We start from the raw sequence: 11,926 nt of genomic DNA on the forward strand, positions 1-11,926 counted from the left end.
TTTTAAAGAAAACGTGGCTTTTTTATTTACAAACTGTAAAGTAGGTACGGAATGTAAGAAACACAAGTCTTAACGCTTTGGTCACGTGTCCTTCCTATTGGGACCCGTGAAGACCTCTCTAGAACAGTGATACATTTAAAGATGCTTGAGGAAACTGCAACATAAGTTTTTTCCCAAAAAAGAAACAAAAAAAATAAATCAGGGCAACAGTAACACTAGGATATTTTTTCCTGAGGAGCGTATCTTCTTTTTTAAACAGCCAGCCAAGGGATTCCAGGGAATGATCTTCAATTCGGGGAGATTTGTAGTCGTTCACAGCTGAGGACAAACAAGAGGGAACACGGGTTAAGACACTGAAGTTCAGGGACACGTTCAGCATCCTACTCATCCCAAAATAAACGACAAAAAGATCCTTTTACATAAGGCTGGTATTTAAGTTTTTTTTAATAGTATGGCGCTAGCATTATTTGGATTGAGACTACAAATTGTGTCAGCTCCACACCATTTAAGCCAAATGTTATCCGTTCTACATGTTCACAACATGATGGAATATTTTGACATGCTGTGGACTTGTAGATCTGCTACTATATATATTTTAAGGCCCAAAATAGGGATGTTTCAACAACCTGGTTCAAGAATTGATCCATGTTGATGTTTGGAGTAAGTGGGGACCTGAGCAGCATTAACACTACTTAAACCTGCAACGCATCTGTGTCACTTTAGATTTCTTTGGCTATTCAAAAATAGCAGATATACAAGCTCATAGGGCGGCACCGAGTGCCGCCCTATGAGCTTGTATATCTGCTATTTTTGAAAAATCTTGAAAAAATATTTTCCAGATTTTTTTCAAAAAAAAAATGTTAGGATTTAGAAGAATTAAGATTTTTAAGAATCGCCTCGGGTCTTAATGGGTTAAACAGAGACACGCACTACAAATACTTACATTAGCAGTCATATCCGGCGCTGTGGGATCCTCCCGAAGAACGATCCTCTTAACTGAAAAGACACAATCGTTAAAAACCAGTGGGATGAGAGCGGTGTCTATAACACAGGTGCTCAATTCACTTAATTGTTCCTAAATTTAAGGCTTCCAACTTACTAATTATCCCTGTTGCCACCGCCGCCGTAGCCACCGCCCCCACGACCACCGCCGCCACCGCTCCTGTATCCGCCGCCGCCGCCGCCGCTGCCGTAGCTCCTGTCACCGCCGCCGCCATAACCGCCACCTCCACTGCTCCTGTCCCCGTAGCTCCTGTCTCCTCCGTATCCTCCACCACCTGCACAAACACAAGAGAATACAATTTAACATGCCATCCATCAAGAATATAAATGTGCCAGAGATGGGGGGGAAAAGCCTAATTAAAAAGTTTGGGGGTATTTAAAAAACCTACCTCTTCCGCCACCGCCACCATATCCTCCACCTCCCCTTCCTCCTCCCCTTCCACCTCCTCCGCCACCGGCTTCATCGACACGGATCGTTCTGCCATCCAGACTCTGAAATGATAAAGACATTATTTTCAGTTAGTCATTGTCAGTCATGTTGCATTCGGTGCAGTACCGTTTTGTGCCACCAGGTACCTTACAAAATGGCTGCCGGCTAGCCATCTGTGACAATAGGCTCTATGCAGGGCAGCCATATTGGGAGAGAAATTGGGCCTCTTCCTTACTTTCACCTTCACAGGTGTTACCAATGATTTTAATGAAGGCTCTGTTCCATTTAGTGTAGCACAGTGGTTCTCAAACCTTTTAATTTCAAGGGCCCCAATAACTCTGAGTGTACAAATGGAACCAAATGGACCCTTACAGGCCCATTTGGTTCCATTTGTACACTCTCAGAGTTACGCACCCGTAAGGGGCCATTTGGAACCCCCTCAAGGGACCATGAGGGTTACCTGGACCACACTTTAAGAACCAGTGGTGTAGCAGAGTGTTTCCAGTGAACCAACATGCGCGATAATAACCCTGAGTCTGTTTGACCAGAATGGAACAGAGCCTTAATTAGCATCATTGGTAACACCTGTGGAGAATAATAATAATAATAATAAATTTTATTTGTATTGCACTTTACATTTGAAACAAACCTCAAAGTGCTACAGTACATAATAAAACAGATAACGAAAACCATTTGCAAAAGAATCAAAAAATCAAAAAGACTAAAACAGGATTAAAACATGTTTAAAACAAGTTTAAAAAGGAGAGACAGGGTTATTAAAACCGGCTTAAAAAGCTAACCAAATGCTTTGTTAAAATGGTAGGTTTTTAGTGCTCTCTTAAAAGTGTTCACAGTTTGAGGAGCTCTGAGATGGTCTGGGAGTGAGTTCCACAGCCGGGGGGCGGCTGCACAGAATGCTCGGTCTCCCATAGGAGAAGTGCGTAGAGCCTATATTTCACCAACTCACCTGTCCATTCATCGCTGCCATCGCCTCCTTGGCATCATCCGGGCTGTCGTACTTCACAAAGCCGAATCCACGGGGCCTGCCTGTCTCTTTGTCTCTGATGACATCAACTGTGGACACAAAAATCAATACAATTAATGAATACATTGAAGATGAATTAAGTCGTGAGTGAACGTGTGGTTGGCTCATATGGATTGCAAGTCGTTTTTACCTTTGGCAATGTTTCCATATTTGGAGAAAGCCTCCGCCAAGGAGTCCTCGGTGGTGTCGAAGCTTAACCCGCCGATGAACAGCTTACCCTCGTCCGACATGATTGATCTAAAGAGAAACAAAAAGAACGGTCACATATCTGAATCAACCACTTTCATAATGCAAAATGTACTTGTAGTGGTATAACTGTAGCATTATTTAAAAAAGTTTATTAAATAAGCAGGTTGCATTTTACATGGCATACTGTAACAAGCTCAGCTTGTAGATCTGTTATTTTCAAAATAAATCTTTTGAACTGAGAAATCCTGGTACAGTGGTCACAAAATACTTTTGGATGGGGGGGGGTTGTGGACAAATGCACATTAATTTGAGGGAGGTTCTCCTAGACATGAAAATGTTTGAGAACCATTTGGTCATAATATGGACATACCTAATGATAGATTGCCAAGATAATTGGAGGGAAAAAAATCCTTGTGCATTTTCATATGAAAAGTCCCTAAAAAAGGCCAATCTTATTACTTCCTGTGAAGGAAAACGTGCTGCGTGACGACACAGATGGACCTGTATAAATATAAATTACTCTCGATTACATCCACCTGTGTGATTCCCCCATACATGGGCGGCCGGGGCCAACGATATATTATTGATTTCAGCCGTTACGTTTGCAAACACGAGCCGCTTTAATTCAGTCTATATTCGTTGCTTAATTAGTATTAAATGCTATTGTCTTTTTTTTACGACCGATGCATTTGTATTTAAATTCATAAAGTTAACATGAGTATAACTAAATGCATTTGAAATGAGATAAGTGGACTTTTAGAATTCCAATTCAAAAGTGGCGACCAAAAAAAAAAAAATCAGGATTCCAATTCAAAAATAGCAGATCTACATCGGCTATTTTTGCTACTTCATATGACACAGACTGACTGGGCCCGACAGTATAATGCAATGAGGCCCTCTGGAGTGAGTGTGGAAATATAGTGGCCCTCGCCATCATGTAAGTCCCCCACCCAGCACGTTCCTCCAAACACAGCCGATTTAATTACAGAACTAACTCCGTTTAGAATCTCATTAAAGATGACATCCAGACGGTGTATAACTCATTTCAACCTTAAATCAGTAAAATATATGTATCTGATAACATTATAGGTTAGAAATGAGCAACATGGTAGCTAAACGTGATGCTCATTCGACGTCGCCCTCTCTCTCAGGCAGCGTGCTGCTGCAGGCTACAAACACTAGCGGCTACATAGTAGCCGCCGGTTAGCCCTTTGATCCACATGGCGCAGAGTAACAGTTACATTGATTCCACCGTGATGGAACCTTCTGAATCAACTAGAAAAGCAGCTCAAATAAGCAGCTTAACATAAGAAAAGACACTTTAGACCAGTGGGTTCTTTTAACTTTTACAAATGTACCCTCAAAATGGATTTTTTTTTTTTTGGGCCCTCCCTCCCTTTGTGCCAGGATTTTTTCCCTCAAAAAATAGCAGATCTACAAACTCATAGCAGCGGCACTCGGCACACCGCGCTATGAGCTTGTAGATCAGCTATTTTTGAATAGCCTAAGTATATTAAAAAAAGAAATGTTTAGCTTTAGTTGGACACAGGCCTAGATAAGAAACCACGCTTCCAGACACACGAGCACCAAACAAAAGCAACCATTCACTACCTAATATTAATAAGCTACTTTACAGAAAACAAGCCATAAATAAGTGACTTGAGCAACAACAGTGTATATAGGTTTGAGAAAGCAGAAATAATCACCTTTTTTAGTGTGTTTTTTCGCTTAGACAGCGGTGGTGATAACGGGACGTCTTGCTGCTGATGGACGCCGGTCGAGTGAGAGAGAGGAGAGCGCGAGGAATGAGGAAAAACGTGGCTGAGGGCGTGGCTTGACTTTCACATTGTCCTCCCACTAACCAGCGTTGCCATGTCGGCTTTTTATAAGCGACTTTGGGTGGGGCTTCTTTTTTCTGTGAAGTTGCCTGTAAATATTGGTTAGTTGCGGGTTGCGGGTTTTTTTTTTGGGGGGGGGGGGGGCTGGTTTCTAACGTGTAGGTATTTAGGCTTGCTTCCACATTTTTCACATATTTTGTTTAACCCAGTGTTTCTCAAATGTTTGCATGAAAATGTTTTGTGCCCACTGGGAGAATTTGTGTTGTTTGAATGTTTCAAAAATATTCCACATATTATTTTATTTTATTTTGAAAATAGCAGATCTACAAGCTCACAACGCGTCGCGATGCGACGCGTTGTGAGCTTGGAGATCGGCTATTTTCAAAATAGCCGATAAAGTGATCATGTGGCCTAGTCACTTCTTTTGGGCTTGTTTTCCTAGACCTGATCTGCTTATTTCTCTCGCAGAATCTGGCAACACTGACCCCTATTGTGCTGTGACTTTAGGAGGGTCCATTCCAGAGCGCGTTGACTCCCATTGTAAGAATGGAATGCGGAAGTACTCTGTCTATCCCGATTAGATAGTTCCAATGATTGGAACTTTACGGCGAGACGTTACTCTCTCTTCTACACTCTGGGTCCACGAGCTCCCCTGAGCTTTGTTCCGTGAGGCAGCAATAATTTACAGCAATGAAACTTCCGGTGGACGATCACTTCAGAATAAGAGTATACTTTAGCGCAAACATAAGCCATTGAAAACCATTGAAAAACGGTTAATTTGCACATTAAAACTATAAATTAAGCATGTATACAAAGCTATACAACCCAAATTATGTTTCTATGTAACAAAAACGGTGTTACGACGCATTGTGAGCTTGTACATCTGCTATTTTTGGAATGGGACATTCTGCATAATGAGTACTTTCTACTTTTGGTACTTTAAGTACATTTTGATACCAATACGTTTGTACTTTTATTCAAGTCAATTTCGAATTCCAGACTTTTACTTAAGAGTTGTAGTATATTGTAGTATTGATACTTTTACTTAAGTAAAAAATTGGAATACTGTTTCCACCACTGACAGTCAGGGATGACCCGGTGTGGTCTGGTCTGGTCTGGTCTGGTCTGGTATGGTATGGTATGGTATGGTATGGTATGGTATGGTATGGTATGGTATGGTATGGTATGTTATGTCTGGTATGGTATGGTATGGTATGGTATGGTATGGTATGGTATGGTATGGTATGGTATGGTATGGTATGGTATGGTATGGTATGGTGGTATGGTCTGGTATGGTATGGTATGGAGAGGCTCTGGCACATGGAGGGACTAGGCTCTGTGGATGGCCTCCTGTCCGGGCCCCTCCTTCGTCTCACCAGGTCCAGGACCTGAGCGTTGCACCAGACTCCCCCGCTCCAAACATTTCACTCTGGCGTGATGGTGTCTTGGGCCTGGTGGTGGTACTGCAGGCTCCACTTGCGGCTTGCCTGAAAGGCCCTCCTTAAAGGCCTCGCCGCCGTGGGTTTGTGGGCTTCTTCCTCACGGAAGACACAGGCTGGGGGCGCCAACCCATAATGCTCCCGGGTGCCGTCTACATTCTGGCTGTCAACCGTCTCTCCAGTGGTCACCAGACTGTTCCTGGTTGTCACGTAGTCTATTCCTATGAGCCACTATAAATAGAATAACTATAAATAAAAAAGCATCACGTGGATGTACCTGGGACGTATCATCATTGTTGTAGCCTGGGGTCGACGGTGTTTTGGGTCTCGCAACATACACCCCTCGCCCAGGTGACCCAGCCGGGGTTGATAAGCCCCCGACTAACGTCCCAGTAGCTACCCACGGTGAGTCCTCTTAGGACAAGACAGGGCCCCTCAGTCCACTTCTCCAGAACTACTCTGCCGGAGAGTTGATTAGAATAGCCTGTTAAGTGTACATTTAACTGGCCAAGGTTTATGAGATCTATGTTCATTTATGTATATATTTAACATCCTGTATACAAAATAATTCAGCAAAACAATTGATTTATTTTGGACTGATTTCTTCTTAAAGTAGAGCTCTGTAAGGTAAACTGTACATGATGGAATGATGTTTAATTCAAATAAACGTCTGCCACACATCTATAATGTGATTTGAGTTCATTTGCGTGACATAACAAATATATAAATGATCATGACATCATACAGCATGGCATTTTTATATGATGAGCAGAGGATGGTATTTAAAATATTACAGATGCTTTATGAAAGCACAATATTGTGAGGTAAACTACACAGTAAATAACACCTGGATGGGGTGATCTCTATTCAATTCAATGAGTTTTCTCTAATCCTTTCCTTACGAATTTGTCTTTAATCAGTTAGACTGAGGTGAACAGCCCCCACAATGAGTGACTGACAGAGATCCTTATCCACAATTAACCCTGTTGGCCCTAAAATAGACGATCTACAAGCTCACAACGCTTCATTGCACATTTTAAGCTTGTAGATCTTCTACTTTCATATCATTTGTCATATGTCAAAGTATAGGTCTTTAGTGGTTAAAAGGTAGGGTAAGTGATATATTGTGGTATTTTTAAGGTTAAAGTACTATATTCTGATAGTAATCATTGCTACAGAGCGTTTGTTCGGTCACAGGGGTCTCTCCAGCTCTTTAGTAAACAGAATATAGTACAATTGCAGGTAGGTGACAAAGTTTAAGCCAATCAGAGAGGGCACTGAAAATGCATTTTCTGTTTGATAAAGAGCTGGAGAGACATGGGAGACTCCTGTTACTGAACAAACACTCTATAGCGATGAGTACTATCAGAATATAGAGCTATTTAACACTTATTTTAACCAAAGTAAATCACTTACCCTACCTTTAATGTAAATCACAAAACTACATCCTCTGAGTGGGTGTAAGGCTGGTATGGAGCAGTGATTCAAATGCAGTCTTGAGTGACCTATGTTTAGACAAACTGCTGTAAATGTTTGCTTTAGTCAGCACTCAGCTTCAATCATTGTTAAACCACAAACAAGCCAAGAATCTTGGTATAGTCATGGACTCCGACCTGAATTTGAACAGCCACATTAACAAAGCATACTATCACAAATATGCTACTTTATGGATGCATAATAAAACACAATCTCTGTGTGGGTGCCAAGTATTATTATGGTTTTAATCCATTTCAGGTGAGACTGAAACACTGTAATTGTAGTGTATTCTAATGAACCACTGAGTTCATTTGAATATCCTGTTAAGTGTAGGTTCACTCTGCAGACATTTAACAGGCCAAGGTTTATGAGATCCATGTGTTATATATTTACAGTCTATACAATATTCAGCATAGCAATTGATTTGAGCTCTGTAAAGTAAGACCTTGAATCCCTATTTTCTGCATGGAGTTCACTGTGAGTGTGAATGCATGACCTGCCTATTCTACTATATAGTACTGGCAGCAGGCTAGCTTTGGTTTTATTTAACAAATGCTATTGGCTTGCTTATCTACAAGTTTCCTAGGGCATGACTTCCTGTCTATTTGATCAGATCGACAGTGATGCCCACCATGCCCTAGGAAACTTGGGATAGATTAGGCCCATTTGTGAGGCTCAGGCCATGATTGAGGTACAGTGGTACGATTTTACAATGATGCTAAAGGGATAACCCTAGGGGCTCGTTTCCATTGTGGTCCTGTATTTGTGCTTTTGCATGCAATAACCACATTGAAAATGTTCAGTAACATTTTGAACTAGACTGTTGTCCCCTGATGGATGATGTTAAATATGTCAGTGAAGAGAAAAATACACCATTGTTAGGCTCAACTTCTGTCCATGGCAGTAATATTGAAGTAATTTTCTTCCTGCACGATCCAAAGCACTGCTAAGTGCAAACACAAATATCACCACAAGATGGCACTAAATGATTGGATCACTCAGTAGCAAAGAGTAAGCTGAAGGATTACACTCTCATTTAAAGAAAATGTGGATTTTTATTTACAAACTGCAAAGTAGGTACAAAAATAAGAAACATAAGTCTTAACGCTTTGGTTACAGATCCATCAAACTGGACCTGTGAAGACCTCTAGTAGCTACACAGTGATACTTTTAAAGATGCTTGAACAACGGCAACATAAGTTTTCAAAAACAAAATCAGGACAAGAGTAACAAAGATATTTTTCCTGAGGAGCGCATCTTCTAAACAGCCAGAATTCCACCTTTTCTCCAGATTCCAGGAATGATCTTGAATTGAGGGAGGTTTTTAGTCGTTCACAGCTGAGGACAAGAGGAAACACAGGTTAAGACACTTAAGTTCAGCATCCGACTCATCCCAAAATAAACGAAAAAAAATAAATATCATCCTTTTGCAAAAGACTGTAATTTAAGTTAGTGAGGATGACCAATTTTTTTATTATTAGGATTGACTACAAATGTTGTCAGACCCACACCATTTAAGCCAATTGTGCTACATGTTCACAAGAGGGAACATTTACATACTATTAAAAAACAGCCAAACATAGGGATGTCAGGGGTGGTTTCAAAAACCTGGTTCAAGAATTGATCCATGGAGATGTTTGAAGTAAGTGGGGACCCGAGCAGCATTAACACTAAACAGAGTCACTACATATACTTACATTAGCAGTCATATCCGGCGCTGTGGGGTCCTCCCGAAGAATGACCCTTAACTGAAAAGACACGATCGTTAAAACCAGCAGGATGAGAGCGGTGTCTAACAGGTGCTCAATTCACTAATTATGCCTAAATCTAAGGCTTCCACTTACTAATTATCCCTGCTGCCACCACTGTAGCCACCGCTGCCGCCACCGCTCCTGTAGCCGCCGCCGCCACCACCGCTGCCGCCGTAGCTCCTGTCTCCACCGCCATAACCACCACCTCCACCGCTCCTGTCGCCATAGCTGCGGTCACCTCCACCTCCGTATCCTCCACCACCTGCACAAATACCAGAGAATACATTTAAAATGCCATCAAGAATAAATGTGCCAGAGATGGGCAATGCCTACTTTAGGGGTTTGGGGTAAAATAAAGCCATCTCTACCTCTTCCGCCACCATATCCGCCGCCGCCGCCGCCTCTTCCGCCACCATATCCGCCGCCGCCTCTTCCGCCACCTCCACCACCACCGGAACGGCCATTTCCAGCATCATCGACACGGATCGTCCTGCCATCCAGACTCTGAAATGATATAAATACATTATAAAAGTTAATTATCAATAGATTGTTACAGTTAGCCAGTAGTGCTGTATTCGATGCAGTACCGTGTTGCCTTCGAAAATGACATCTATGACAATGTTTCATCAACTCACCTGTCCATTCATGGCTTCCATCGCCTCCTTGGCATCATCTGTGCTGTCGTACTTCACAAAGCCGAATCCACGAGACCTGCCTGTCTCTTTGTCTCTGATGACATCAACTGTAGACACAAATAAATCCAAATTAATACATTGAAGATAAATTAAAAAGTGAGTGAATGTGTAGTTGCTCATATGGATTGCAAGTCGTTTACCTTTGGCAATGTTTCCATATTTGGAAAAGGCTTCCGCCAAGGAGTCCTCGGTGGTGTCGAAGCTCAACCCGCCGATGAACAGCTTACCCTCGTCCGACATGTTTGGTCTAAAGAGAAACACAAATGAATGGTCACATTTCTGAAGCAGCAACTATGAGCACTTTAAACCTATAGGCATTGGATGTGGGAACATAGCAGATCTACAAGCTCACAAAACGCATGTGAGCTTGTAGATCTGCCAGTTTCAAAAGATGATCTTTTGAACCAACACAAATCCTGGTACAGGAGTCACAAAATAGACTGGGGTTCTGCGGGAAAATGCATATTACTTTGAGGGGTCCTAGACATGAAAATGTTTGAGAAACGCTGGTTTTAAGACAGTGAACCCCTTTTAGAGCATATCCCTGGACATACCTAAAGATAGATGCCAAGATAATTGAGGGGGGGGGGGGACACATGCATTTCTTATATATATGAAGTCCCTAAAAAAAAAAGGCCAATCTTATTACTTCCTGTGAAGGAAAACGTACTGCCATAGACAGACCTGTATGAATATAAATTATTCTTGATTACATCCACCTGTGTGATTCCCATAGCTGTACGTTCCTCCAAACACAGCTGATTATAATTAGAGAACTCCCGTTTTGAATCTCATTAAAGATGACGTTCAGACGATGCACTACTAATTTTAAACTATAATCGTAAGTATCTGAAAACACAAAGTTAGAAATAAGCAACTTGGTAACAAACACTCGACGTCTCACTCCCCCCCCCCCCCCTCTCTCTCTCTCAGGCAGCGTGTCGCAGGCTACAAACACTAGCGGCTAGCCTCTGAACCACATGGTGCGTTAGAGTTACATTCCACCGTGATGGAGCCTTCTGAACAAACTAAAACCACACTTTAGAAACAAGCCCAAATAAGAAACTTAAATTCTATAATAAAAAGCTCAAATGAGCAACTACACTTTAGTTCCATGAATGAATGAACTTACGATTGATTGAGTACAAAGGACCCCAATTGAAACAAGCCCAGATAAGAAACTACACTTTAGACACAAGCACCAAACAAAAGCAACCCATTAAGACCTGAGAAGATTCTAGAAATATCTTCTAAATCCTAAAAAAAAAAAAAAGTTTTTTTTTTCCTCGATTTTTCAAAAATAGCAGATCTACAAGCTCATAGCGCGGCACTCGGTGCCGCGCTATGAGCTTGTATATCTGCTATTTTTGAATAGCCAAAGACATCTAAAGTGACACAGATGCGTTCCAGGTATCAATGGGTTAAACTACCAATATTTACACGCAACTTTACAGAAAAACCAAGTCCAAAATCGCTTATAATTAGCGACTTGGGCAACAAAGCAAGAAATAATTACCTTTAGTTTGTTTGTCGCGCAGACTGCGATGATAGCGTCGTGCTGCTGAAGTTGCTCGGTCAGAGAGAGGAGAGACACTGAGGAGGATTCAGAACAGCGTGGATGAGTGTCTCTGCTACACAATGAGACCTATTTAAATACGTCTCAGTGTGGGCGGGGCCAGCGCGGCGTGATTTCACTGCGGACTGATGTGTGTGTGTGAATGGGAGGAGTTAGGCCTGGTCTAGCTGTAGTATACAACTCTCGTAGACGTATTTATGATTCTGACGTCTTCAATCTACGAGAGTTGTAGGGTTCACGCCCCATGGAGACCTGGACTTTCTGCACTATGCCCCCCAAACATGTACAAATGTGAAAATAAAGGTGCTTAACCCCAAGCCCCAAATGTTAACTGGCTCTACGGGGTAGTAGTTTAATGTAATAATCCATATCTTTCAATCAAGAAGTGTTTTAATGCCGTCTGTGGCCGATTCTGTCGGAAGTTCCCAATGGGCGGTAGTGACGGGTAGTGACGGGGCGCATCTGGTGGAACCCGGAATTACACT

The 11,926-nt window shown here is 42.0% G+C and overlaps 2 protein-coding genes across 2 annotated transcripts; both read right to left on the reverse strand.

Moving 5' to 3' along the window:
* LOC308092935 (cold-inducible RNA-binding protein B-like) lies at positions 1–4,505 on the reverse strand. Its single transcript, XM_080439091.1, has 7 exons — positions 4,373–4,505; positions 2,608–2,714; positions 2,400–2,506; positions 1,392–1,494; positions 1,100–1,277; positions 944–996; positions 1–318 (listed from the first exon to the last, which is right to left on the reverse strand). Exons 2-6 carry the CDS (start codon positions 2,705–2,707, stop codon positions 993–995), a joined length of 492 nt encoding a protein of 163 aa, XP_080295217.1. The 5' UTR covers positions 2,708–2,714; positions 4,373–4,505; the 3' UTR covers positions 1–318; positions 944–992.
* A 3,949-nt stretch (positions 4,506–8,454) lies between these two features.
* Positions 8,455–11,519, reverse strand: LOC308092934 (cold-inducible RNA-binding protein-like). The gene is made up of 7 exons (XM_080439090.1): positions 11,382–11,519; positions 10,006–10,112; positions 9,806–9,912; positions 9,539–9,674; positions 9,264–9,432; positions 9,117–9,167; positions 8,455–8,757 (listed from the first exon to the last, which is right to left on the reverse strand). Exons 2-6 carry the CDS (start codon positions 10,103–10,105, stop codon positions 9,164–9,166), a joined length of 516 nt encoding a protein of 171 aa, XP_080295216.1. The 5' UTR covers positions 10,106–10,112; positions 11,382–11,519; the 3' UTR covers positions 8,455–8,757; positions 9,117–9,163.
* Positions 11,520–11,926: the final 407 nt, after the last annotated feature.

The sequence above is a fragment of the Gymnoscopelus braueri genome (genome assembly GCF_963280865.1).
Source record: "Gymnoscopelus braueri genome assembly, chromosome: 10".
Lineage (NCBI taxonomy): Eukaryota > Metazoa > Chordata > Actinopteri > Myctophiformes > Myctophidae > Gymnoscopelus > Gymnoscopelus braueri.

What these genes read in the sequence shown, in the direction of transcription:
- LOC308092934 (XM_080439090.1), bottom strand. Translation starts at nt 10,105, where the DNA reads ATGTCGGACGAGGGTAAGCTGTTCATCGGCGGGTTGAGCTTCGACACC. An exon ending in ATATGGAAACATTGCCAAAG is followed by an intron (nt 9,913 to 10,005) that starts GTAAACGACTTG and finishes TTGTGTCTACAG; the next exon opens with TTGATGTCATCAGAGACAAA. An exon ending in CGGATATGGTGGCGGAAGAG is followed by an intron (nt 9,433 to 9,538) that starts GTAGAGATGGCT and finishes GTATTTGTGCAG; the next exon opens with GTGGTGGAGGATACGGAGGT.
- LOC308092935 (XM_080439091.1), bottom strand. Translation starts at nt 2,707, where the DNA reads ATGTCGGACGAGGGTAAGCTGTTCATCGGCGGGTTAAGCTTCGACACC. An exon ending in TGGCAGCGATGAATGGACAG is followed by an intron (nt 1,495 to 2,399) that starts GTGAGTTGGTGA and finishes TTATCATTTCAG; the next exon opens with AGTCTGGATGGCAGAACGAT. An exon ending in TGGTGGCGGTGGCGGAAGAG is followed by an intron (nt 1,278 to 1,391) that starts GTAGGTTTTTTA and finishes GTGTTTGTGCAG; the next exon opens with GTGGTGGAGGATACGGAGGA.